The 26614-nt window shown below is 42.1% G+C and overlaps 1 protein-coding gene and 1 long non-coding RNA gene across 5 annotated transcripts in view; one reads left to right on the top strand and one right to left on the bottom strand.

The window, feature by feature from the left end:
- Positions 1 to 26614, top strand: part of PDE4D (phosphodiesterase 4D) — a 1130464-nt gene that overhangs the window by 863106 nt on the left and 240744 nt on the right. Inside the window, exon 1 of one of the 4 annotated variants that reach the window (XM_019532106.1) lies at positions 12499 to 12895. The exons of the other annotated variants lie outside the window; for them this stretch is intronic. Coding sequence (XP_019387651.1) covers positions 12831 to 12895 — 65 coding nt within the window. The 5' untranslated portion in view covers positions 12499 to 12830. Of the gene's footprint in view, positions 1 to 12498; positions 12896 to 26614 lie in introns of those variants that run through there. 4 annotated transcript variants of the gene reach the window in all.
- On the bottom strand, positions 8491 to 14760 carry LOC109307940. The gene is made up of 2 exons (XR_002100415.1): positions 14391 to 14760; positions 8491 to 8600 (listed from the first exon to the last, which is right to left on the bottom strand). It is a non-coding gene; the product is annotated as an uncharacterized LOC109307940 (long non-coding RNA).

Raw genomic sequence — 26614 nt, 5'->3', positions numbered from 1 at the left:
TCTTTGAACAGCTGCTAAAGTCAGCATGTGTTCAGGAATGGAAAGCAGGTCTGAAGTTGATTGAATGTAGCCAGTGCTGATTATTAATATAAATACGTGATTCATATTAGGCAAACACATTTGATGGGAACTGATCACAAAGACAGGCTAGTGCAGCACATTTGAATAATATATGTGGTAGTGCTCATTGTACTCAGCCCCCTGAGCACCAACTCTTTTTAAAGTCATGGTAAGCCACTACATTGAATACTTTTCAACTTCCTTTTCACGCACGCAGCTGAACTGTGCCTTTCTTTCCAATTTCCAGTAATTCCTGTTTCTTCACCAGCCTCAAATGTCTGGCAAAAATTACCAAACAGGGACCCAAACAGTTCACCCAGAATCTCTCTGTCACCCATTCTTTCAACCTGTTGCATGTGATTAGTGTAGCCTCACCCTCCATGAGGTGGAGCCAGACTAGGCTGCCCTATGCTTTTTCTGCATATAATTGTTTGGAGGATCCCAGGACTCATGACAAGAACACCTGGTTCCAGTCCTGAGGAGGGGGGGTGGTGCTACTAAGCACATGGATCCTTTATGGAGTATCTGGAATATGTGCATACTGAGCAGTGCTCAGCTATTGGGTCACCTTGGTTTGAAATGCTGTTGACTGCTGGGACAAAGCCCAATTAGCTATGTGGTAAATCATGAGCCTTTTGACTTTGGACTAATATCATATATTGTTTGTACCTGGCAGGGGAGAGCAGGGGAGATGCCATGATCTTCTTGGCCTTAAATGACTTGGTGTAGTTATAGGGTGAAGGCCTATCCCTTGCACTGTGAGCAGGTTGACCCCTGGGAGAGTCTACAAATGTAAGGATCTCAGCTAAACAATTTATGGTGATGGGGGATTGATTTCGAGCTTTCCCTCTAGCTTGCTCCTTTGGTTTTTTGGCTAGGGGCAAGCAAGACTAGGGAGCATTTGAACTCCAAGGGCTCTGGGCTTGAGGCTTGCATGTAGGATGATGGTCATGGATTTGAAACATCTGAAAACCCAGACAGAAAAATCTGGGAGGCAGGATACTTACCAGTGGTAGTGCCACACAGACTTAAATGATTGAGTTCTGCTCAGTTGAAATATGGAACTTAATTCAGAACTGATTTGGCCTTGGAAGTAAGATTGATTGATTATACATGTAATTTGGCATCCTTTCATTTATGGGAGACGCTGGATATTGCAGCATATGATGTAGATGGTTTGCAGTGTCTCATGTGACTGTATAGCCCAATCTGAGATCTACATGATCTGTGTCAGTGGTTACAAATGTATAAGTCATGATTAGTTGGCTTGGGAGCTGCTTGCTCCCTATGGGCTCTTTTCTCTTCAAGCTGTTGGAGCCAATTTCTGTTGAGGACTTTGATGCCTTGGTGGAAATGATGACTCTACTTGTTATGATCACTTGCCAAGGTTTCCTATTGGTCAGGATCAATTCCAAATGCCTTCATATCTCTCTTGCATGCGTCTTTGTAGCAAAGTTTGGGACATCCTGTTGTTCTTTGTTTCCTCCGGTGGTTCTCTATATAGCATGTTCTTGCATATGTGTCAATCTTCCAATCTGCTCAGACGGCCTAGCCATCACAGTCATCTGTGTTTGAGTAAGGCTGTCACACTTGGTAAATTTGCCCTTTGAAGAACCTCTGTGTTGGTAGCTTTATCTTGCCATTTGATGTTGAGTATGTGATGTAAACAAAGGAGGTGAAAGCTGCTTAATAGGTCTGTGCAAAACCACTAGTATTTGCTTCAGATTTGGATTCAGCCAATTCGGGGGGACAGTGATTTGGTTCGGTGATTCAAATCACTGTCCTGAATTGATTCGACTGAATCTGATTTGGAGATTTGGCTGCTGCCAAATCTGCTGAATCTATGAATCACATAGGCCCCAGCCCCCGTGCACTCTCCCAGTCCCAGCAATGTCTGCCCTGCCCATCCCAGATCTCAGCTCTTTGGGGAAAAAAAGCCCCCACTCACCAGCTGCTGCCAGGTGGGGGGGGGGGGCAATCCCCACTGCCCCTTGCTGCCCCACGCTGAGTACTGAGAAGAAGATTCCAAAGAGCATGGGGGCAAGAATCATCCTTGCTTCAACTCCACTTTTCACCTTGGAGATGTCAGAAGTGGACCCATCAAACTGAATGGTTGCCTTCATGTTGTCATGGAAGGAATGTATAAGACTTATAGGATTGGTGGGCATTCTATCTTTTCTAGGACTGCAAACAGGTCTGCTCTGCTGACGGTGCCAAATGCTTTGGTTAGATCTACGAAGATGATGTACAAAGGTCAGTTTTACTCCCTGCATTTTTCTTAAAGTTGATGTAGGGAGAACATCATGTCTATGGTTGATCTTCCAGCCCTGAATCCACACTGAGATTCAGGATAGATACCTCTCACCAGCTACTGTATGTGCACCAAGATGACCCTTGCAAAAGCCTTTCCTGCTATGCTTAGTAGCGTGATGCCTCTGTAGTTGTTGCAATCACCCTTATCTCCTTTATTTTATATGAAGTAATGATATTTGCATCACGCATATCTTGTGGTACCTCACCCTCTTTCCATCATTTGAATAGCAACTGATGAAGATATGGTAGTAGGCTTCTTTCCCACACTTGAGAATTTCTGCTGGGATGCCATCTTTTCCAGGAAACTTGCCACTTGATAATGAATCAATGGCCTTACTTATTTCTTCTATAGTGGGCTCCACATCTAACTATGGCATGATCTGTAGAGTTGGTATTTGGTCCAGTGATTCAATGGTGATGTTTCTTTCTTGTGAGTATAGCTCTGAGTCATGTTCAACCCAATGGGACATCGGCTTGCTTCTATCTGTAGTGACTTCACCACTGCATGACATGAAGGGGCAGCCTTGTTGACAATGGAGCCTAGAGCTTTTTTCAGACCATCATACATTACTTTTAGGTTTCCTGTGTTGAATTCTGTTTGCATTTCATCACAATGCTTGATCCAGCACTGATTTGCACAGTTTCTGGCTGCTTTCTGTACATCATTTTTCCCTGTTGAAGTGTTGCTTTGGTGTCCTCTGTTGGCTTCCTGTTGTGTTCCAGATCAGCTGCGTTCTCCATGTTGATGAGAGGTAACAGTTCTTCTGCATTTTCTTCTAACCAGTCTTTATTGACTGGTCTCTTTTTCTCAAATGTAACTTTAACTTTATCTGTTTCGTAGATAGCAGTTTTTAAACCTTCCCAAATTTCCTCTGCTTTCTGTGGTTGCAACTTCCCAAACATGCTCAGTTCAAAAGCCTTCTCAAACTCTTGCACTTCCTCTGGTTCTTGGCATTAGTGGTATCAATCTTAGGCTCGGTCCTAGGTTTTGCTCTGTATAGTTTCCTGGCTGTAATCTTCACTTCACAAATGGTCAGGGAATGGTCAGTGTCACAATCAGCACAGTGGAATGTGCAGGTCTTCTGCACCAAAGGTAGATCTCCCCCCCACACATACACATACATTATATATGTTATAAAAGTAGGCACAAAAGTGCTTCTTAGAACTGTGTTTATGGAGTACCTGTGGTGAAACTGGCAGCAGTTTTTTTAAAAAAAGGTAAAATGCATCAATTTTAGAGAAATGATTTGTATGGGTGCCCATAGTAATTTGCCTATATGCAGATTAATACAAGTATGTTTATTTTAAAGTCAGCATTTTCAGTTTTGCCTTTCATTTCCTTGTGCTTAGGGAGAGCAGGGTCTGGCAGTGAAGACTAGCCTGGCACAAGGGTAATTAGACAGGCAGAGGCTTGTTAGGCCTCTACTGTCCCAGGGGTCTATGATTCGCTTGCACCTGAAAAGGTTAATCCCTCAGAGTATTGGCTTGTGGCCCAGCCCCACCCTGAGGCCCACTACTATTAATGAATACAAACACCAAAGTAAGGGTTAATAAGCAACCTGTATTACAAGGCACAAAATAATAATTGTAGCAACATGACCTAGTTAACAACCACTTAACAGAACGTTATCTACAAATATGTACAGAGCCATACCAGCCTGTCACCAGTGGTGGCAGCCAAGAACACTGACACCCAGGCTGCAGGGCCTACTGTCAGATCCCTGCCAGGCAGAGGATTTCTACCCTTTCCTCTGCAAGTGGAGTACTTGGAGACCTCTAAAGGGAAGGGTGATACTTTACCTGTCCTATGGGGAAATGGAGGTGAGTATCTCGGGTGAGAAGTCCGGTGTCCCCACACACACTCCACTCAGCACCCGCACTCCCAGTCTTCCCAGCCTCTCCAACGGATTCAGCACCGCTCAAAACTCTGACTCAGCTCACACAGCTTCTCGGTGCATGAACTCTTCACCACATACGCAGACACGCACACACACATGCGCGCTCCTGCACGCTCATGCAGATGTGCGTGCACACACACACCAAGATGATGCCTCACGCTGGCTTTTGTAGTGGCTTCTTCATACTACCTGCCAATCGTACCATGGTCCAATCACTGCTTGCACATCTCAATCAATCAATGTCACTCAACAGTATCATTTTCTTGGACCACTCATATTCATTATCACTTCATAACTTATTAACATAAAGTTCCCACTTTTTGGTTAAATAACAAGGTTTCAGCTGTGCATGCCTCAGTTTCCTAAGTATGTCATAGCATCATCAAGGTCAGAAGTTTACATGTTCCAGAGACTTCTAACCTCTAGCCATCCTACACATATGTAATCACTATTATGACTAGGCCAGGACTCGCACTGTTTACAGCAGTAAGAAGGAAGGAGCTGCAAAGGGAAGAAGTTGTCAGGGGAGGCAGAGGACAAATGAGTTTCCTTGACCTCTCATCCCCCCAAATTTATTTTCTGTGCTGTAGCAGTGGGAGAGAGACAGAGTCAAAGCAAACTTACAATAATTAGATTCTATACCTGGAAAATTGTAACATTTATAAATTTGCCATATACAAAATCTAATTATTGGAGAGTTGTCTTATTAACAGTTATCTTATATTTAAGTAGATATGATACATTGGCTTTTGTAAACCAAGTGCAATAATTTAGTGGAGGCTATAACTATGTGTAAGCTACCATATATTGTCCCACTAATATATGGTGCTGGTAAATTGTATTTATTCCTGTTTACAGTCATAATGCTTTTTAAAGTGAATTAAGTGATTGTGAAAAGTCATGACTGTCATTCTTTCTATTTACATTGTAGTACTGTAGCAAAGCAGTCGATGAATTTTCCCAGAAAGTACAAAGATCAACTTCTAGCTTTTTTTCTGCATTCCATGCTGGAAAAGATTTATAAAACCATTTCTGAGTTTACAGTCTGCAGACATTCACTTGGGTTACATGCTTGGCTTAAAAAATAAGAAGTAATGTGGTGGCAGGGGTTGACTGAATATGCAATCTAACCATATAAGGCGATTTTTATAATATAAGAACTGTGCTCTAACTCATTTTAGCAAGTGATTGGAATTGCAGAGTGGAAGGGTGGTGAGTGAAAACTGCCAATTTTCTCTGTGTGACCAAAAACAAAAACAGTGACAAAAACCCCAAACCACATTTTTCAACTGGAGCTATTTTGTTAAAGAAGGGACAGAATTCTTTGCCCAAGGACCAAAAAATTGTAACAAAGCAAAGTACTTACAGTCTACTTCTGGGTCTGCCAGGGAGTGCATTGGGGGTTCCCCCCCGCACCTCCCCAGCTTGGCGATCAGCCGTGGGGGACCCCAGGTGGCCCCCCCCAGACCCAGGAGGCACCAGTCACTGAGCCACGGGGGGATCCCAGCACATTCCCCGGTGGACCCAAAAGTGGGCCAGAAGCGCTTGAGGTCCACTTCAAGGTCTGCTGCTGAGCACACTAGGAAGCCCCCTGCACTGCTGTGGGACAGTCCATGTGCCCCAGCATCATGGCACTCATGAGCCCCTGCTACCTAGAGGTATGTGGAAAAAACATTTAAAGCTGTCTCTATGTCTGAATCTCTGAATCTTTCAGAATCTCTCCAAATCGATTCAGAGGGTTCCAATTCGATTCAGAGAGATTAAAGGGTCCTCTGATTCAATTCAGATTCAGAAATTCGGTCACTGAATTGAGGCAAATCTCCACTGACTTGAATCGGGGACCAAAGCTTTGCATATACAATTAGTAAGCATTCTTTGAGTGCTGTATGATTTTAATGTACGTAGTGTTACCAAAGGACTCAATACTCCTGTTGAAGTCTCCCAGAGGTGAACTGACTTTAGACTGACCTAGAGTTAACCTAGCCTAGTGTACTCCTGCATATATTCACAGAGAGAATCCAGACACTCACCACAGTCCTGGTGTTGTGCTATTTTAATCTCCTACTCTGTTCCCCTTCCCCTCTCCACCTCCCCCCACACAGACTACACTTGCTCAGATTGGGCTGCCCCCCCCCCCATGTCGGTTTAGTCCATGACTGAATTCTGACCCACCTGATCCCATCAGCCCTTCCACACTCTCCTGAGCAATTTATCTTTGGCTGTCTGTGCCTCCTTCCAGCAAGTGGTGAATGCTTGTATATATGTGGGACCCAGCTCAGGTTTAGATGGTTTAAACTAAGCTGCCTAAATGTGAGCTGAACAATATGCTGCTGACCACGCCATCCTTGCACAGAAAACCTCCAGACCATGTTGGATCTCCTCTTGGAAGCCTACTGAATTTTGGGTCCCTCCCTCAACATCAACAAGTCTAAAGTGCTCTATCAGCCTGTTCCAAGCCATGAATGTGACCCCCCTTCCCAAATTACCATCAAGGGAAAGACTCTGGAGTTAGTCAAGCACTCCCCCCATCTCAGCAGCCATCTCACTGTGAGAGTGAATATTGACGAGGAGATCCGGCACAGAATACAGTGCACGCTTTGGGAATTTGCTTTGGTGTTTCTTTGTTCATCTTGCCAATGTCCTTGCTGAAGCCAGTGTTACAAGCATTGAGTTGGTGATCTTCAAAGACCAGAAATTGTGTGTGGATGCCTGATTCTCAACTCCTAAAACAGCTGCTCTATTCTCAGCTAAGTTATGGCCTGAGATCTCATAGTGGCCAGATGAAATGCTACAAGGACACATTGAAAGCTTATCTTAAGAAAGTGGATGATGACATCAAGAGCTGGGAGGACCTGGCTGCCAGACACCCATGGTGCCACAACCTCAACCAAGAAGCAACCTGTTTCATGGTAAGGTGTCTTGCCCTCAAAGCAGAGAAGAGAGAGTAGAGGAAGGAAAAGGTGAGGAATCCCAGCCTGCAGCCTACTTTCCCCTAAGAAAGACCTGCAGCTTCTGCAGGTAAATCTGTGGCTCAAGGTTTGGACTCAGGTCACCTCAAGACCCATCTATGAACTGTGGTCGAGATCTTCCACAAATTGAGGGATTGCCAATGATACAAACCTGAGGTGGTCCCAGGAATACTTGTTCACACCATAAGCCTCTGGCAAGGGAAAACAAAAGTAAAACTGGACTTATTGCACACAGGGCTCACAAGCCACTGTGGACAGTTCTCTTCCCCAGTCCACCTTATTTACCCTCAGACACCTCCCCAGTAGAAGCTTGCAAGGAAATAACTTATTTTTTTATTCTGCCTTTCAAAAACAATACATGTATTTTTTTTTTTGGGGGGGGGGGGCGTGTTTTAATTAGAGCAACTCTTGGGAGCTTGTTCAATGAGCTTTAGTTAAAGCACCACTCCCACCATTTTGAAGTGCATGGACACTGAATATATGTGGTGTTGAGGCTGCTGGAGCATTCCAATTAGCATGTTCCAGCGGACTCAATTAGTTGAGTCTGCTCTTACATGCTATAATTACAGTGCATCAGAGCAGACATCCCATATGTCTGTAGGCACTCAAGATGTCTATTTTATTCACAGGCTTGTTGTACATGAGAAAATACAGTAGTTAACCTATCCATGGTACCATGCAAGTACTCTTCTTCCAGTTTGGAAGACAGGAGGCACAAAGCAGCATGGCATGCTTCAGCATGGTACTGCTTGGTGCACTATAGTAATTGGAAGCTAACCTCTGGTAACATTTCTTTGCGGGTTAGACTTCTTCAGTAGCTAGCCCATCTTCCTGTACCCTTAAATTCTTTGGATATGGAGAATATATATACTCCTTGGCCCTTATTCAGGCCATTGACTGCAGTCAGTGCCACCTGACTACAGACTGTAAGTCTGATCCTAACTCATCACTGATAGTCCGGCCAGTAGCTGTGCTCTATAGCTGGATATACTTGATAGACCCATGTAAAGTTCTTCGGATTTCAGTAACGTTTTCTAGGGACACGGAGCCAATGGAGTGCAGTTACACAAATGAAATATAAAATATTTAGCAAAAGAGGGAAAGACCATGAGTGATTTTTGGAAAATGTTTAATGCTGTTTTTTAGGTGCATGTTGAACTGCTTTGAAAAATGAATATGTAATTACATAAAATGAAGATTCCATCCCATGTAACAGAATAGTCACACGTCTGACATACTTAGAAAAAAGAAAGTTTAAAACAATGTATTTAATAGTGCTTTCATTCTAAATTTTCTTGACCAGACTTGAGCCTGTTCTGTGTTTTGTCCTGATGATAAGTTGATGTAATTTTTAAGTTTCCTCAAGTAAAGCGAAAAGTAGGTTCCTGCATTTGTTACAGTAAATATTTGTGAGGACATAAAGCATTCTGCAAATAATATACATCTCAAACTCCAGTCTTGTTGGATTAAAAAAGGAAGACTATGGATCTACTCCTCCAAAATTCTGTATATCAGTAACAATAATATTTGTATAGTGCTTGTCATCAAAGTATATGATAAAGGGTGGTAAGGGGCGTTCCCTCCACATTGTCAGTGAGGGTACTAGAGCCCAGAAAAGTAAAGCAAATTACCTAAGGTCACACTGCAAATAAGTGACAGAACATGGAACAGAACTGATACAGTCCTGTGCATCATCTAAGCCATAATGCATATTCTAAAGTTTTTTTTTCAGGTTTTTAAACAAAATTCAACTGAACTACACATTAATTTTCATTCAGTGACATACTGGTTTGAAGATGTATAACTAAAACAACTTTAAAATGGGTTATTTCCTGCATATCTTTTATTATTGTTTTAAAATCACATCCATATCTTTTAGTATTAACAGAGCCTGAATATACAGTCAAAACATCAGCTTCTGGACAGATGCAAATATTATTATGTTTTTAGTTGCTATTATTATGCTATTGTCCAGTAGCACTACTGAAGTGAAGGATCCATTACTTATTATTTCCATTATGTAGAATCCTTATATTTTTCAATTTTTAGCTGTACTATAAACACTTGCTGTAAATTGTGATATTGCATTAGTAAAGGCTAGTTCAGGAATTGGTGCTATATCCTTCCATACCGAGCTCTCTGTATGTGATTCAAAAAGAAAAAGAAACAAACTGAATTCTATCAGCTAAAAATACTTCACAAACAAATCAACTACCACACAGAGCTGTCACATTTTTCCAAGTAATTGCTCAGCTATACACATACAGTGTATGTACACACACACACACGCATCGTAAAACATTATACTTATAACACCACAATATAAAATTATAAATGTATTTCCATTCACTCTTCTCTTTAAATGTTTACATCAAATGTTGACATTTTAGGTTTAATATAGCAACATAATACACAGTGGTTTTTAATAACAAAAATATAGTTTTGGGGAAATAGTTATATATTGTATTATATTATAATTATTAATTATTATAAGATAGTAGTTAATAATTTTTCTTTACCTACCTACTAGGACCCTTATCCTTTCAATAGGATATTAGCATGTCTCATCTCCTCAGTGAGTCCCACTCACTTCTCTTAGTGTGATTTACCACTGGGTATATCTTAATTTTATATGGCTGGAACATATTTTATAAGTATTTAAATTTTTTCCTAGTGTGTCCAGTTCTGGGATTAAGCTTTATTATATGATCTTATTTGAAGAAATAAATAAGTTAGATGATAATGGGGTCTTAGTTAAAGTCCCAAAAAAGAAGTGATTTTTCTGTTGGACATTATTAGATCAGTGCCATGTAGGGGGCTGCTCTTACCCTTATTTCATAGTAAACATATAAAATATATATATAAATATATATATATATGCTCAAGACACTACCACAATTTCCAAAACACCACACAAATTTTGTCTTTTTTGCATGTTTTTGTAATCATGCAGATCACAGACTCACTGGAGGTTGTCTAATCTCTTCCCTGTCACTGAACAGAGGAGGTACAGATATTGCTTTTCTCTTGTACCAGGCTTGCAAGATTCCAAACTGCTCACTAAAAAATAGTAGTTTTTTTTACATAATTTATTTTTGCTCTTTTCTACTCCCTACTTCTCCCAGACCGCCACTGGCTTTTTAATTTAACTTGTCCTTGAGCATTCAGGGGAGAGGGGGAGAGAGAGAGAGAGTGTGTGTGGAGGGGAGAAGGTGGGGGTAGTGGGAGGCAGAGACAACAAAACAGCATACCCTAGACTTCTCTTCTTACACTTGCTTTGTTAGTGTTACAGGATCCTCCTGTTCCCTGCTGCACTGGAATGATGCCTAAGGCATGTTCTTGATCATTTGTTTGTTTGGGATCTTATTCACAATACAGTCATCCTACTTTTGCCCCCTGATAAATACCTAATTGAACTGTAGCTATCTGTGATAGTCTGAAGCAGCATCTTGACTTGGACACAGATCCATCCTGAGATCCTGATATACTGATATTTTAGCCTTTGAATATTTCGTTCCTATATGTATTGTGAGGCTGTTTAGTCAAAACGCATGCCTATGCATCATTTTTTGTTGGTCTTAGTTTTAGCTATTTAAGAGTGGTTGGGTATTGGTGTTGGCACTTAAATTCAATAATGATACACTTTTGCTTTTTTGGGGGGGTACATTCCACTTTGATTCAAGATGCAGCAAGGTTCTTTAAACCCTGTCGCTTTTAGATACCTTATCAAGGAAATGACAGGTTGAGCTACTGTTAAAGTCCTGTGATCCCAGGACCCTTTACATTCCAGTTCTCTGTAAAATCATTCCTGGCCCATTTGGTGGATACTTATCTTTCGTGATTCCATGGGACTCTTAAAGCTGCTCTGTGTAGCAGGAGGTGTAACTTGAAAGATAGAGGCCTGAAAGAATGAAGAACAGAATGCTTGGCATGAAACCTCATTAAAATTCTTTCTGCAGTTGGAGAGCACTTTATATGCAGATGACTGGCACAAGCCTCTAGGGCACTCAGGATCTTTCCTGTCAGTGCACAGTGCGCTCCATAATGTGTGTTATGGAGTTGTTATGCTAATATGCAAAGTCTCATTATTACCTACAGGGCTTTTGCATGCTCTCATCCCAAACTGGCAGAATATCCCATTTGACTAATTTTGCGATATGTTTTAAATAAACTGTGTAGCACATTGACCCTGTGATTTGCTGAGTCATTTTATGAGGCTATAAACATTTTAGGTATAAAATATCTTCCAATTTCACCACTATTTACCTAGGTATATAACTTATAATATGTGCTGTCTGCTTGAAAATATTGTGCAAAGGAAGGATTATTAAGCATGTAACCACTTGTTGAGCAAGAACTCAGCTCTTTCAATTTTTAGAAAGAAATTCCAACATGGACTAGTTCACAGAACACTTAAAAACATCATATAAAAAACACAAGTACACACAAATATGTTATTTTTAAATACTGATATATATTTATAAATGGTAACCAAGCAAAATCTGCATGTTCCTCTTTGCCTTCTCCAACTGTTAAATTGCCAAACCGGCTTAAACTAAACTTTCCCAAAAGAAATTTACTTTTGGACTGAAAGCTTTTATGCTAAGCTATTGGCTAGAAGTTAAAAATAAAAAGCTTAGCTGTTTCTGATCAAGTTGCTGTCATAGGCTTTACTCTAGCAGGACAAGCAGTTCTACTGAGCTAGAGTAAAAAAGATTTTCTAAGATGGTTCTTGGAAGACTTTTAAAAACAAAGCTGATGTTGAAATGGAATACATGGAGTGTGAGCTTTATAAGGACAGCTGAAAATACTTTGCTGATTTACAGCAGGATTTGTGTGCGTATATGGCTTTAGCAGGCAATAAGGATTCTATTTCTCTTTAAGTTCCCACTGTGTTTTGTTTTCTTTCAGATAAATGTCACTTGTCCCTTAAGGAATAGTTTCTGCTTTGGGAGATTAAAAATGCTGTTCATTCACAAAATCTCAGAGAGCCAGGGGCTAGGGGGAAAGGGTGGGACGAATTACTGTCACCGGTAACATTTCTGGTGAACTTGAGATGAAAAAGCTTTGTTTTTTTTTTTTCCTTTACTTCGTTGGTATGATTTTATTTAGCAATTCTGAAAGTGGAATTTTCCTGGAAATTCATTTGTATTACAATAGCTTACATTCATTTTTTCCCCTGTCCTTTTACTGCCCATCACTAGTTTTTTTTAATGTGATTGACCTTTAAACCTGTTGTTATAGGACTATGAGAAAGAGATCGAGACTCTTTTCAGCTGCTTTGGTTCCCATGTGACCTAGATGGAGAATACATTCAAAATAGAGTTCCTCCCCAGGCAATACAAGACAGAAGAGAAAAGCACTGTCATTTCCGAACAGCATAGTGCTGGGGTAAATTCAGTGTGAAAAAGGAAAGCGTCCCAGTGTGTTAGGATTCTTCCTTCAGAGCTTGGATTATTATTACAGGCAGAGGATTTCTGAGGATCTTTTGTTTTTAAACAAAGCTGATGTTGAAATGGAATACGTGGAGTGTGAGCTTTATAAGGACAACTGAACTTTGACTGCTAAAATTACTGGAGAATTTTTCAAAATGAGTATTGTTATGAAGCCAAGATCCCGATCTACCAGCTCCCTAAGGACTGCAGATACAATGTGGTAATGTGGTATTTTTTTCAACACCTCCTCCCATATTCTCTCACACACACAAACACGTATCCTAAAAGTGAGAAAGTACTGGTTTTACTGCTGGGTTGACATATTTCATATGGTTAGTGAAAATGCTTACCAATTAAGTTTCATTTTAGAGTTAATATCAAAAAATAAAACAAAATTAGTTTACTTTCTCTGGTACAATATTGTGCACCTAAGTTTTTTTTTTATCTGACGTACGTACTATATAGTTTAATCACATGTGATAGCTTCATTCTCTGCACTTCCGACACTTTCTAAAAGATGACAGTTCATTTAATTATAAAAACTTGCTGAGCTATAATTTGTCATCTGGGGTAAAATAAAAATGCTGTTTTTTTACTGACTGTTTTTGGATATTGGCATGCAGTTTATTATTTTGGGCATCCATAGAATGACTGATCAGAGTTACTGTCATGGAGAAGACAACAACAGTAGTGACATAAAGTTAGACTGTGACATGTTATGATCTATGCATTTGCCCTGCACTCAGAAAACTAAAAGGTGACTCCATGTCAATACAGTGGCTGTTGTTTTCTTGCTAAGTTTATCAGCTGGCAATTGTCAAGGCTGCATCTTCTGTTTAATTATTCCTATTGCTTAGCAGGGAGAACATTAAAAGTTTGTGCAGCTTAATTATATAGACAAAGCAATTTTTTTTTTCACTAACTATACGAAGTAGACACATTCTGATTAATTACTGAGGTTTCTTACCTCTTCTATTCTCTTTCCTTTTACTTATCCTTGATTATGCATATATGAAAACTAAATGATTTTAGAGTAATGGTCCAAACCCCAGCATTGGAACCATACTAAACTGCTATGTTTTGGATCCTTAATATAAAACACTATATTTCCTCTTCAGAAAAATCACATTTTTGATTAGAAATCAACAGATGGGCTTTTACAGGACAGAATGACTAGAATGCTAACTAGATACATATTTACTTGTACCACATATCAATTTACATCATTGATCTCAGCTTAAAAGCTTCATGTTTCTAACAGCTGCTCAGGCTTCTTCATTCTGAGTTAAATCTTTCCCAGCCTTTACCATACAGAATTGCTTATTAACTGTTCCCAGCTTACTTGTATTAAAGCTAAATTAGGACAATATAATAACCTCAAACCATGTGATAAATGTTGTAGTCTTCTGATGCTAAGAATAGTTTTGTCTAAACAAGGACTGCAAGATGTAGCTGTACATCTTGAAGTTTTCTCTTTTTAGAAAATGGAATAAAGTAGAGAGAAAATGTCAGTGATTTACAGGTAGATAATACTTTGTACTGTGAAAGCTAGTAAAGCAGTAATGTCCAAGAGGCTTCTATTGGACTAAAGAAACCATATATAGTAAATTTCTTTATAGTGCCTTTGGCTTATTGAAATAATATGAGTTTGTTTCTTATTATATAAGAAAGCAATATAGAAATACAGTAAATATCTTTCTGAATAATCTTTCTACCTTTCAGTGATATCTTTCTTCTTTGACTGTTCCCCTGGTTTCTTGGCAAGAAAGTTTCTAGTTTCTCACAGTAAAATCCTTCATGTTGATATGTGCTGATATATGTAAGTGGATATGACAACTTGGTGTTCTGCCTAATCTATCTGCCTGTCTAGTATGTGGCCCGGTCACTGTAGCACCTCAGGAGGACTGTATTGATCTGGTAGGTCAGATCCTGCTGATTGTGAGTGGAGCCGATTGTGCACTGAGAGCCATCCGCTACCTTGCAATTTGTAATTAATCTCCTAGGCAGAGGAAGTTCCTTGCAGGAGAATTCTTGACAGCATGGCTCCATGAAATTTACCCTTGTCGCTAATGCAATGGTTCACAACCTTTTGAGACTTGAGTCATTCCTCAGAAAATGCCAGCTTTTAGGTGCAGACAAAAGTGACAATTTTTGCCTGATCTGGCCACAGAAAGCAGTTTCTAGTTGTGACCAAACATAAGTGCACAGCTTCAAATAGCTTAAAAAATCATTGATTCAATGAAAATCTGACCCCTCATTGCATGACATATCAGATAAAGACATTTCAAAATGTCAAAATAAAATCATTTTGTAACTTGTGTCTGTGGAGCTCCCAGCCTATCACTGTTTTCAGAATGGGAGGGACGACAGGGAGCAGAAGGAGTTCAGCCTGGTGGGTTTTCAGCCCCCTTGAAAGGTGGGGCAGGTGTATTGGAGCCTCCCACCCCAATGTGGGGGGCGGCCCTGTTGGGGGGGGCACCAGCCCTACCAACAGCATCAGTGTAGGCCATCAGGGGGCATATGCACCCCCGTGTATCTCCTACCAGTCGCCTATGGCCATTGCTATGGGAACCTGGCTGTAGGTTCCCAACTGGCAGCTATATTCCCCTCCACCTGGAATCAACAGTGAACTTCTGTTTGGTCTGGGGTAACGTAACTCTGAATACTTTGTAAAAATTGTTCTGAGTTACAGCTGGGAGCTGCACTGCTTTCTGCACCCTTAGTTTTTGTTTATTTTTTGACTAAAAACCAGTAGACAAATTCTTCTCTTGCAAAGAACTCAGAAATACCACAACAGGTCAGAATGTTTTTAATACATCAAATTCCTATTTGATATCTAATGAATCATGTTTGCCCACTCAACAGTGTGGCATCCTGGGTTACCCTTAAAAGGATCTCAGGGCACCCCAGGGTGCCTTGACATGTTCATTGAACAAAACATTTGCTACTTCCACAAGGGAGCAAATCTGACAGTTGAATAAATAATTCATAAGAAATTTCACAAATGAAAGCTTATGGAATACCATAGCTCCTAACTAGAAACAGTTCATTTAGGAGAGTATTGGCTCAGTTGGTAAAACTTTCAAAAACACCTAAATGAGTTAGCAACCTATATTCACCTTTTCTAAAGGGCCTTAGGTTATTAGAAAACTTGGGGGCCAGAAGCAATATGCATGCAGAAGCAAGGAGCTTCTCAGCTGGTTTAATTAGTCAGGCCAGATTGCTGTGTTAACATGACCACCTGGCTTCTGTTTTCAAAACTAGTGCATGTACTAGTAAATGGTTCTGCATTATGTCATGTAAACATGCTCCAAGTTTCTGAAGCTCATGTGAAAATCTTATCTGCAGTCATTGTTTCATATTAAGATGGTGATAATTACAGAGGAAGCAAAACATTGTCTTTTCACAAGAGATAATTAGGGGAATTGGGGTCCCCGGTACGTGTTCAAAATAAAGCTGGACAGAAATCAGGTATAAAGCTGTTAGACATTTTCAGTCACTAACTTCATAGCTAGTTGGCTCTTTTTGTAGCTTTTTGTACATTTTTATGGTATGATAATTACTTTGCATGTGTGACTGGTCTGAATTTTTTGTACGATTAACCAGTTAATCGCAGAATATATGTAATATGTGATATGGGCCTTCATAGTTTAGTTACTTTTAAGATAGGATTGATGGCTCTTCATTTGATAGAGGCAAGGCCCAACTGCATGGCTGGGATAGACTTAGACAAGCTTTTGAACACAGCACATTCTTCTTCAGATTGCTTCTTAATTTGATGTTGCTTTAAACCTGCCTCTCTTACTCCTAACTTTTAATCTGATTTGAAGTGACTGTTATCTAGCTGATGAATAATAATATAGTTGATGTATTTTAGTATCAACATATAGGTGCCCTGGTGTTGTGTTGCCTCTAAGCAGCTCTTGCTGTTATAGGGAATGACATCTGAAATCATAATAGAAGACTGTTCCCAAGGGAAATGTTATTACTAAGTGCCTGTTCTTCTTACCTGGTGTTGCTGTCAATGGGTGTTTATGGTATCAGCTTTTGAATGAAATAACACTGCACTTATATCATCAAATAAAATACCAGTTTGAGAAAGTAATTTACTGAGCAGTAAAACCTTTGTTAAATCAGGAATATATGCACTTAAATTCTGTAATCACAATGTCTTGTATATTAATTATTGGTAATTAGAGGTGTACAAGAAAAGTTATTTCTTTTATCTGGAAAATGTCATATATTTGTATTGTTTCCCCTTGCATCACCACCTTTCCAAATCAGAGCAAAGAGTAAGAAATACAATATTATCTGCAGAGCAGAAATATTTGCAAAATTTGATTTTTAGAAAAAACAAAGCTCTTTTTAAAAAACAGACCTGGTAGATCTGAGTTCTGGGAGGCCTCTGAGCTTGATAGCTGGCTAGCCTGGTATACAAGGATACAGCTAGACTCTGAGCTTGGCAAAGCTGGTTACCCACTAAGCAAGCAAACCTGAGTGCTTGGGAACCCAGAAGTCAACTGTGCAGGAGGTATTTTTCTCTTTGAAATGTCAGAAACCGATGCACAAGCAGCAGACGATTGTGCATTTTGCAATGCAAGAGTTAGAGTCCATTCATACACTTCTAAAAACAAACAAACCAATGGGGTAGATTTTCCTGTCATGTGGGCATAGATCAGCAAGGCTGATCTCTTTCACACTAGTGTAAATCAGTGGAGTTCAACAAATGTAAAAAAGAGACCTAGGTTCTATATATGCCCAAACCAACTATGATAAATTACTTACGCACAAAGATTCTGTGATCCCAGTTACAAATAACATACTGTGTAATCTCCTCTTCAAAAGTATAAATTCCCTTTTGCAGACAAAATGATATATTTTCCTGCATCAATAATTGATTATTTTCAGAATGAAGCTTATTTAGCTCTTTTGCTGTAACACTGATATGGCTTCTTCCATTGAAAAAAGCAGTTGGAACTTTTGAGTGTGTGGATTGAGGTTCACTTAAATGCTAAGAAAATGCCATCATTATTTTACTTTGTGTCACACAGCTTTAATACATTAAGACAAAATGAAACAATCAACTCTTCCATAGTTCACCAAACACACCTTTGAAAAATAAGTCTCTAGAATCATTTGATTTCTGCTCTGTTTTGGAACGTGTATAATTTCAAAACATCCTGAAAATTATTTAGATGGTGGGAAAAAACCTTTTTTTTTTTTTCATTAATTGTATGTTAAAATTTAAAAAGTGCCGAATTGACAATTTAGAAAAAAAAATCTTTTGTCCTTGGTATAATATTACAGTTATACAGGAAAGTTTTACCAATATAGTCCTGCCACAGGGTTCCTCGCTCCTAATATAGTAAGATCACCACCTCCAAAGTCAGTGCCAGTCATCTGCTTAAATCACTAATAAGGCTTCTAACTAGTACCAAATGTGGGATTTTTTTCTGATGTGAACAGAATTCTGTTGACTCAGAATTCACTTTGAGACTACAAATAATTTGCTAACCAGTTGCTGTTAAATCTGTCTGGAACTGCAAGGCAGATAGAAACATTCTCAACTATTTGCTTCTTACTATCAAAGCTCCTTTTTGGAAGAATATTTTTAAAACAGCCTTATTGATTTGATGTGTAATTGTTCTGAGGCTTCCTATAGAACAAAGTTCACAATATTTATCTGATGGTGCTGCCTGGTACAACCAGTTTTATGGCTGAGTGGATAACGGGGAACCTCAGAGATGGTGTGTGTGAAAGAGAGAAAAAGAGAAAGTAAATGTTTTCTATAGAACATAACTATCTAGATGTAAGAAAAATCCAACTTTCCACTAGTAAGAGAGTCATATATAATCACTCATCTTATTAGACAGTCGTGATATATTATATTTTGTGGCTTTGGACCTGAATCTGAAGATTTTTTTTTTTGGAATGAATAGTTAATATTTGCATGAAAAGATGAAGGATCTGGACATTTGTGGCAGAGCACTTTTGCTGCCTACCACTTTAGAGGCAAGAGCAGACATCAGAGCAGCCAGTAGGTGCATGCTGAGGTAATGGGGCAGGAACATGACCACAGGAGGGCCCCAGGATGAGGAGCCTCCATTTTGGATCCAGGCTCTCAGGGCTGAGGCAGCAGTCTGCTGTTGGCAGCCGGAAAGACACCACCTATCTGAGCAGCTGCTCACAATATCTTGGAGATTAGGGCAGAAGCTATGGGGATGGCTGGGGGCTCCTGGTCCTGGGTATGACCAAAAACTACACCCTGCAGGGGAAGGATAGTCTGGTGGGACTGCCCATGGCAGGATAGTTCCCCAGAAATGCCAGGCCAGTCGCCTACCTAATGAAAGGTGGGTATGGGGCACCTTAAAACCCCAGCCCCACAGCAGGGTGGGTTATCTGGTAGTAGGGACAGGCAGAGGCCTAAGAAGGTGGACCCATGTGAGAGGGAGTGGGTGAGCTGCATGAGATCCTAGATAAAGCCCTCAGCTGGTCAATGCTGGGTCCAGGACCAGGATGGTCAGAAGGGCTAAAGTGCTCACCATGAGGGATGCCTGGAGCCAGGGGGTCTGGGGTTCTGACTGGCCTGGAAGTGGGCCAGGGCCTGTGTGACCAAAGGTCCCAGAGGGGAGCCACACCTGAGAGGGAAAGATGTCTAGGGAGCTGACAGCATTGCATGATGACAGGGATTGAGTCCATCTGATTAGGAGGAATCTACTTGGGATCTGAACACGAGACTTTGGAGCTCAGTGTGGGGCTGAAGCCACATAGTGGATGCCATCTGTGAAGCATGGGGCATGGTATAGGGAAGGTTGGAGCTGTGTGTAAATCTTTTGGCATCGGGGCATTAAAGGGGCACATCAGGTTTATCCCAGCAAGTCATGGGAGGTGTGATGGGACAGACTGCCCTAGACAGAGGGTGGTCGATATAGTGACCAGCCACAAGTTGGCTCTTTTGTCACAACATTCATTATTTCCATCTCATAAACGTTTGATATATCAGAAATGTTCCTATACTAACTAAATCAGTATGAAAAACTGAAATCTTGATTATTATTGTAAAATGAAAATTTGAAAAAAGAATTCAGGTTAATTCTTTAATCAAAACATTTTACTTTTAGCTACTATACTGCACTTCGATTGTAACACAGAAGTCCACTTCAAGTGTAAAACTGGAAAATTTTAGTTCAAAAGTGTTAAAACAAAATATTGCAATTTTTTCATGGTTTTCCAAGTTGAAAATTTAATTGAAATTTGGCTCTTTTGGTCTCGATGAATTAGCATTTGCTGACAAAATAAAAAGTCGATTGAATTCCTGACCAATTCTTCCGGTTAGGAGCTATATACAAAATGAAACTGCAAAGTTTTCATAGATTTTTAGGGTTGAAAGGGACCTCAGTAGATCATCAAATGGTTTCTTAGCAATCATTCAGAAAATCAGGGGAACATTTAGTATAAGAATTTAATGTTTAGAAGTGGTTTAGCTTGGATAGGTTTGACATTCATCTTTTTTGTGAGGTTTAGTGGCTTAAAGCATCGGTGTCTCCTTTGTTGTCAGTTTGCAGCTAATTATGACTATGAAGACCATTTTTACTCTCGAGTCCCTCTTTTCTCCTCCATATACAATGGAGGCCACAAAGGTGCATTAGATTTGAGTCTTTAATTGAACAGTCTTTTAATTTCGTTAAAAAAATGTAATAAGTTATGTTGTTTTGACATGAAAGTTAGAATATTCAGGTAGTCTTAAATATGTTAACATTTCACTAAAAGTTATAAAAATAAAAAAGTATCTAAAACCTAGTCAACCTAAGATACTAACTTTTGTTTAATTTAAAATTCTTTGAGTGAAAGTTGTTTGGAGATGACTGTATATTAATTTTCAACCTAGTCACTATGTGTTTGATTTGACTTTGGAACTTCACCATCTGACAGAGTACAGGAACTTTTTTCATAGATTCTCTAGGGTCAGAAGGGACCTCAGTGGGCCATCTAGTTCGACCCCTTGCCCCTGGCAGGCAAGAAAAGGGTCACCAAACCTGGGATCGTGATCCCAGCCAGGTGCCTGTCCAGTCTCCTCTTGAAGGCCCCCAAGGATGGGGCGAGCACCACCTCCCTTGGAAGCCCATTCCAGATCCTGGCAACCCTAACCATGAAGAACTTTTTTCTAATGTCCAGTCGAAACCTACTCTCCAATAGCTTATGGCCATTGTACCTTGCTGTTCCAAGGGTGTGCCCTGGTAAACAGATCATCGCCTACTTTGTGTTGCTCTCCTCTTAGGAATTTGTACACTGCCACAAGGTCCCCTATCAGCCTTCTCTTGGAGAGGCTGAAGAGGTTAATGTCCCTTAGCCTTTCCTCATAGGGCCTTTCCTGCAGGACTCCAGTCAGATGAGTGGCTCTTCTTTCGACCCTCTCCAGGTTGTCTGCATCCCGCTTGAACTACAGCATGCAGAACCGGACACAGTACTCTAGCTGTCGCCTGACTGGTGCTGTGTAGAGAGGGAGAATCACCTTCCTGGACCTGTTTGTGAAGCACCTACGGATACACGACAAGGTGCCATTGGCTCTGCCGACTGCTGTATCAGATTGGTGACTTATGTTCATCCTGGAGTCAACAGTGACTCCAAGATCTCTTTCTGCCTCAGGGGTGCTGAGAAGGTCACCCCCCAGTCTACAGGTATGATGGCAGTTTTCTCCTTAGATGCAGCACCTTGCACTTTTCCTTATTGAAGTGCATCCTGTTGCTCTCTGCCCACTTCCCCAGCCTGTTGAGGTCAGACTGGATTTGGTTCCTCCTCTCCAGGGTGTTAGCTTCACCCCATATTCTTGTGTCATCCATGAATTTGGACAGGGTACTTCCCACCTCCTTGTCCAGATCACTGATGAAGATGTTGAACAGCACTTGCCCCAGAACTGAGCCCTGAGGGTCTCCACTGTGGACATGTTTCCAGGTTGACACTGACCCATCCACCACTACTCTGAGTGTGACCCATGAGGCAGTTTGCTACCTATACTACTGGATAATCATCCAAGGCAAATCTCTTCAGTTTATTAATAAGGATGGCATGGGATACTGTGTCAAAGACCTTCTTGAAGTCCAGGTAGATAACATCCACCTTGACTCCTGCATCTAAACATTTCATGGCCTTGTCATAAAAAGAAACTAAGTTAGTCATGCAGGACCTGGCTGCTATAAACCCATGTTGGTTACCCCTCCACATCACATTAGCCAGTGGGCTTCCACAGATGTGTTCCTTGGTAATTTTTTCAAGGATTTTCCCTGGGATAGAGGTAAGGCTGACTGGTCTATAGTCCCCTTCTTAAAGATTGAAGTGACATTGGCCCTCTTCCAATCCTCTGGGACCTGACCTGAGCACCATGAGTGCTCATTTATCCTGGCTAGTGGTTCACCTATGACACTTGCTAATTCCTTCATTACCTGTGGGTGAAGTCCCTTTAGTCCCAGTGACTTGAACATGTCCAGTCCCTCCAAGTATTCTTTTACCATGTCGGCCCTAAATGTTTGTCGACTGATGTTCCCTTTGTTGGTGTCCGTGATGCATATTGAAGGTTCATCTAGATTCCTATTTAAGAAGACAGAGGCAAAAAACTCATTGAAGAGCTTTGCCTTGTCCCTGCGTGTCCTGTAGGGGTCCTATGCTACCCTGCACTCCCTTTTTGCTCCCATCTGTGCCCTTCATAGCACAGATAATTGGGCCAAGGTGCTAATAAACTTTGGGAGCTCTTTCAGTATTCTGGCAACATTGTTTTCCAGCATACAAAAGATTCACACATGACATTGTTATCTATGAGGGCATATCATAGCTCACTTACTGTCTTATAGAGTATAGCCCTGCTAGTAGTCAGTTTTCAGTGCACTTGCAGGAGTGAGTGCAACTCACTCTAGCATGTAGCTTTGTAGAAGTAATTGCTTTGAAGAGTAGTGTTGGGCAGAAGTATACCTCAACTGTAATTTTCTTGGCCCAGTATGTATATAATGTGTGTGGAAGCATGGGATAGCTCCTTGTACTTTCAGTGCAAAGATGGAGTTCACAACAGAAACTCTGGATCAACTTGAGAGAATTACCGAGATATGATAAGGAAGCATACATAGTACCTCTAGCAGTTTACACAGAATATAGGAATGCCATAAAACATTTCTTGGTTGCTAGATTAACCTCAAGTGAACAGCTCTGTTTGTTTGTACAAGAGGAGAACTGGCATAGAGTACTAGGGTCAGATCATTTTGCAGTTCTGGGATCATTTAAATCATAGAGAAGTGGGGCTAGAAAGGAGCTTGAAAGGTCATCTAGTCCAACCTCCTGCCTGAGGCAGGATCATCCCTATCCAAACTATATCATATAATCCATGTCTGCTAAGGGCTCTGAAACCTCCACGGGAGGAACCAGACAGACTGTAACTACGCCTACAAAGACAGGGCCCATTTTCACCTGGACTGAAAACTAGATACCCATTGGCTCTTCAGGTGATTCACTTGGACAGAAAATGAACAGTTCACTTAGGCAGTCTAGTGTCAGGGGAGCCTAGGGAAACTAGGGATGCCACATAAAACTTATACCTTATATAACCATTCTAATAGTAGCCAACAGCAGAGTCAGGTGTTATTTTTCCAAATTCAGAGATAGATTTCAACATGTCCCACCTTGCTGAAAGACTTGGCATTGCCTGTTGAAGTTAGATTCTGCAGCTAAGTACAGGGGTTCAAGAAGCCCACAGCAGAAGTGCTCTAACTTTCAAACTTAAAGTACCTGAGGCTAGGCTGGAAGGAAGCAGAACACATTAGCCCTTGTGGAGAGGGTTGGAGGCTCAGAGCCTGCCCACACAGCCTGAGTTCAGCAGGTAGTGGGGGGCTTTTGTGTGCTGCCCAGTGAGCCCTGTGGGCTCCCCAGGGTGCTGGGGACTCTCAAGGTGAGCCAAACAGCTAAGCCACTGTTGGTTGGCTGGTGGGGATAGCACAGCCACCCACCTGGACCTGATGTGGCAGTGGCTTATCATGGCCACGAGCCAAGTACATGCACCCTGTGCCCGCCAAGTGTGTATGTGTGGGTTGGATGCCTGGGTTCTGCTTGAGCATGTGACACACACACACACACACACGGAATCTGGGGCATGACTGGGCCACTGACTTTCATGCAGGTGATGAAGACAATGCCTATATCTTGTGCAACTCCCTGTTTTCCAGGGTGATGGACAGCAGGTGCTCCCCCAATCCTCATCAGGGTTTGGCCTACCCACTCCTGTCTTGGATCATGAGGTCCTATGGGGGGCAGCTTGACCAGTGGAAGGAGTACTTCAACTACAGACCAGTCCTGGCACCATAAGCATATATGACACATGGATGCGCGGGAGAGCGAGCCCCCTGCTGATGTGTATGGCCCTGGCCCCACACTGTAGCAGGCTGTCCAGATCTGCAAAATCATGGCCATCTGCTTCCTCACCTACATGGACGGGGAGGCCTTCCCTGGCACTGGCCACTTGAAACCATGGGCTCCTCTGCTCTGTGTCACAGCCACCACTGCCCATGACCTAGGCTGCCTGTGTATGATTTTCCTTTTCCCCCTTCCCTCCCCCAGGACATGTACCAGACTTCAGGGGAATGCAGTTCAAGGAAGAGATGTGCCTCATTTTAAAATGTTGTAGTTGCCAACCTTTTCCTATGTTTTATAAAGAAAATCTATTGAACTTTGCCTGTGTCTCAGCCTGGTCCCTCCTCCTGATTAATACAAAACAACATAAGTTTGGCAGCAGCAGGGTAGAAGGGGTTTGAAACAGGGCAGCAGAACCTGGAGGGGGGGGCAGTTTGGGGTCATGGGGAATGTCTCAGGGCCTGAACTCAAGAAACATGAAATCTCGCATGAGAGGCATGGGGTAGGGGGCTATTGACCTGGCACCCTACTTTCAGGGTTTCAGAGTCAAGACTATGGACTTCCTGGTTTCTCCATGTAGGAGCCAGACAGGCGCATGATCTTGGACCCCATGTTTGTCTGAAAGAGCTGTGGGACAGAAGGCATCACTGCTGTGGGCTCCAGAGACTGTTGGCCCTCACACACAGGGACCTCTGGCCCCTTGTTCCCCAAGGCCATGTCTCCCCCTTCAAGAATTATGGACCATGGCCATCACTGACATCTAGGGCTTATGTCAGGCAGCCAGCCTGATCCGGGGGGCTGCCTATTCCTATAAAGTCTGTGCTGCTCCACTGCAGTGCGACCCAGACCAGGAGTGGAACCACAGAGGATGGAAGAGAAACTCTGTTGCCAGAAGCTCCCCCAATGACTGCCCGGCCCAGAGGGCTGGTGTGCTGCCCCTCCCCCTCTCACCCCTTCTGAGCACTCTTGAACCCCTTTGGGGCTGGCATGGAACTGCCTGGGGGCCTGTGCCTACAGGGTGACTGGCAGTGGTCTTGAACCATGTGCATTAATTCCTTATCAAGGCAGTGCAACTTTCTGAGCAATTCTGTGCCACAGGCAGTCTCCTCCAAACAGCGGGTGGCCATCTGGAGCCTTCAGTCATGTGAATCAGCAGTCTGGGTATCAGTACCCCTCAGTCTATCCATTTTCCCTGTACACCCACCTGATTCATTTTCCCTTACCAGTCTTATAGCACATGGTGACAAGAGTCTGCAGTGCATAGCCTGAGCTTAGAGGCTGCAAGCCAGGCTTATAACATCTTTTCTTCATTTCACCGGTGCATCATGTGCACATCTTTCATTTGTTCAGCAGGTGTTCAGCTGCCTGTCCTTGCAGGAGTTGGGGGGGGGGGTGGAGGTTTGGAGGGCTAGGTGTGGGACCTGGATGTCCTGCAATCATGGGAAAGGGATTTAGAGTTGCCCTGAGGGGTTGACATAGTGAGTGCCTTCACCATGAGAATAGGAATCAGCTGGCACCCATTGAACTTCCCCCATGGATCAGATTGGAAAGGAGGGGGAAAAGTGCTTTTGGGCTGCTTCCCAACCTGTACGGGTGTGGAATCCAGGTGTCACCTGGGGCAGTGACAGCCAAGTGGCTGAGATAACGGTTTCCATGTGGGAATCCTTTCATAACATATGCCCTTTTCAAGGACTGGGAGGGAGGAAGGTCTGGGATTTTTTTGAAAGGAGGACATTTGTGGTGCAGCAGGAAGGGAAAAAAAACTGCAGCAGTTGTCAGACATACCTGCATCACATCTGCTGTTCCTGATCTGGGAGTGCTTTCTGCAAAAACTACTGTTTACCTTTTTGCCTGCTGAGCTTAATAAACACTATCAATACCTTTCCATGAGTGCTGTGGGGGAAGAGGAAGCTGTTTACACTTAAGTGCTTGAGGTGTCTTTGCTTAGCCTCGACTTTCCCATGGAGCACAGAATAACCCTGACAGAAATGGCAAGGTTGTGTCAATTCAAATTTATGATTCCATTGAATGGGACATGCTCTCTTAAGTCCCCAGGAGCTGGGGGTTGGGGTGGGGCAGTGATGGCACCTTGGCTGGATTCTATGCTTCAGCTGGGGAGGACAGGGGTAGGGGGAAAAGAGGGGGATTCCTCGCCCCTTTATTTCTGAGCATTCCTTCCTCCCCCACCACCCCAATTGTTTTGTGGACTTTTCAGCCATAATGGCCGGAAAGCACTATGACCATAGGGGGTGGCCTGCGACAACCTCAGGCCCCCCAACTACTCTTTCCTTATCTCCTTCCACCCCCCAGGGGCTCTGCATCTCATAGTTTCATAGTTTTTAGGGTTGGAAGGGACCTGAGCAGATCATCTAGTCCTACCCCCTGCCATGGCAGGAAAGAGTACTGTGGTCAAAGCAAGATGTGCATCTAACCTCCTCTTAAACACCCCCAGGGTAGAAGCGTGCACCACTTCTCTTGGAAGTTGGTTCCAGACCCTAGCCGCCCTGACCGTGAAGTAGCGCCTCCTGATATCTGACCTAAACCTACCCTC

Source organism: Crocodylus porosus, unplaced genomic scaffold (assembly GCF_001723895.1).
Source record: "Crocodylus porosus isolate Cpor-Errol unplaced genomic scaffold, CroPor_comp1, whole genome shotgun sequence".
In the NCBI taxonomy this organism is placed as follows: Eukaryota; Metazoa; Chordata; order Crocodylia; family Crocodylidae; genus Crocodylus; species Crocodylus porosus.
Note: the sequence above shows the minus strand (reverse complement) of the source record. Positions and strands in the feature narration are given on the sequence as shown.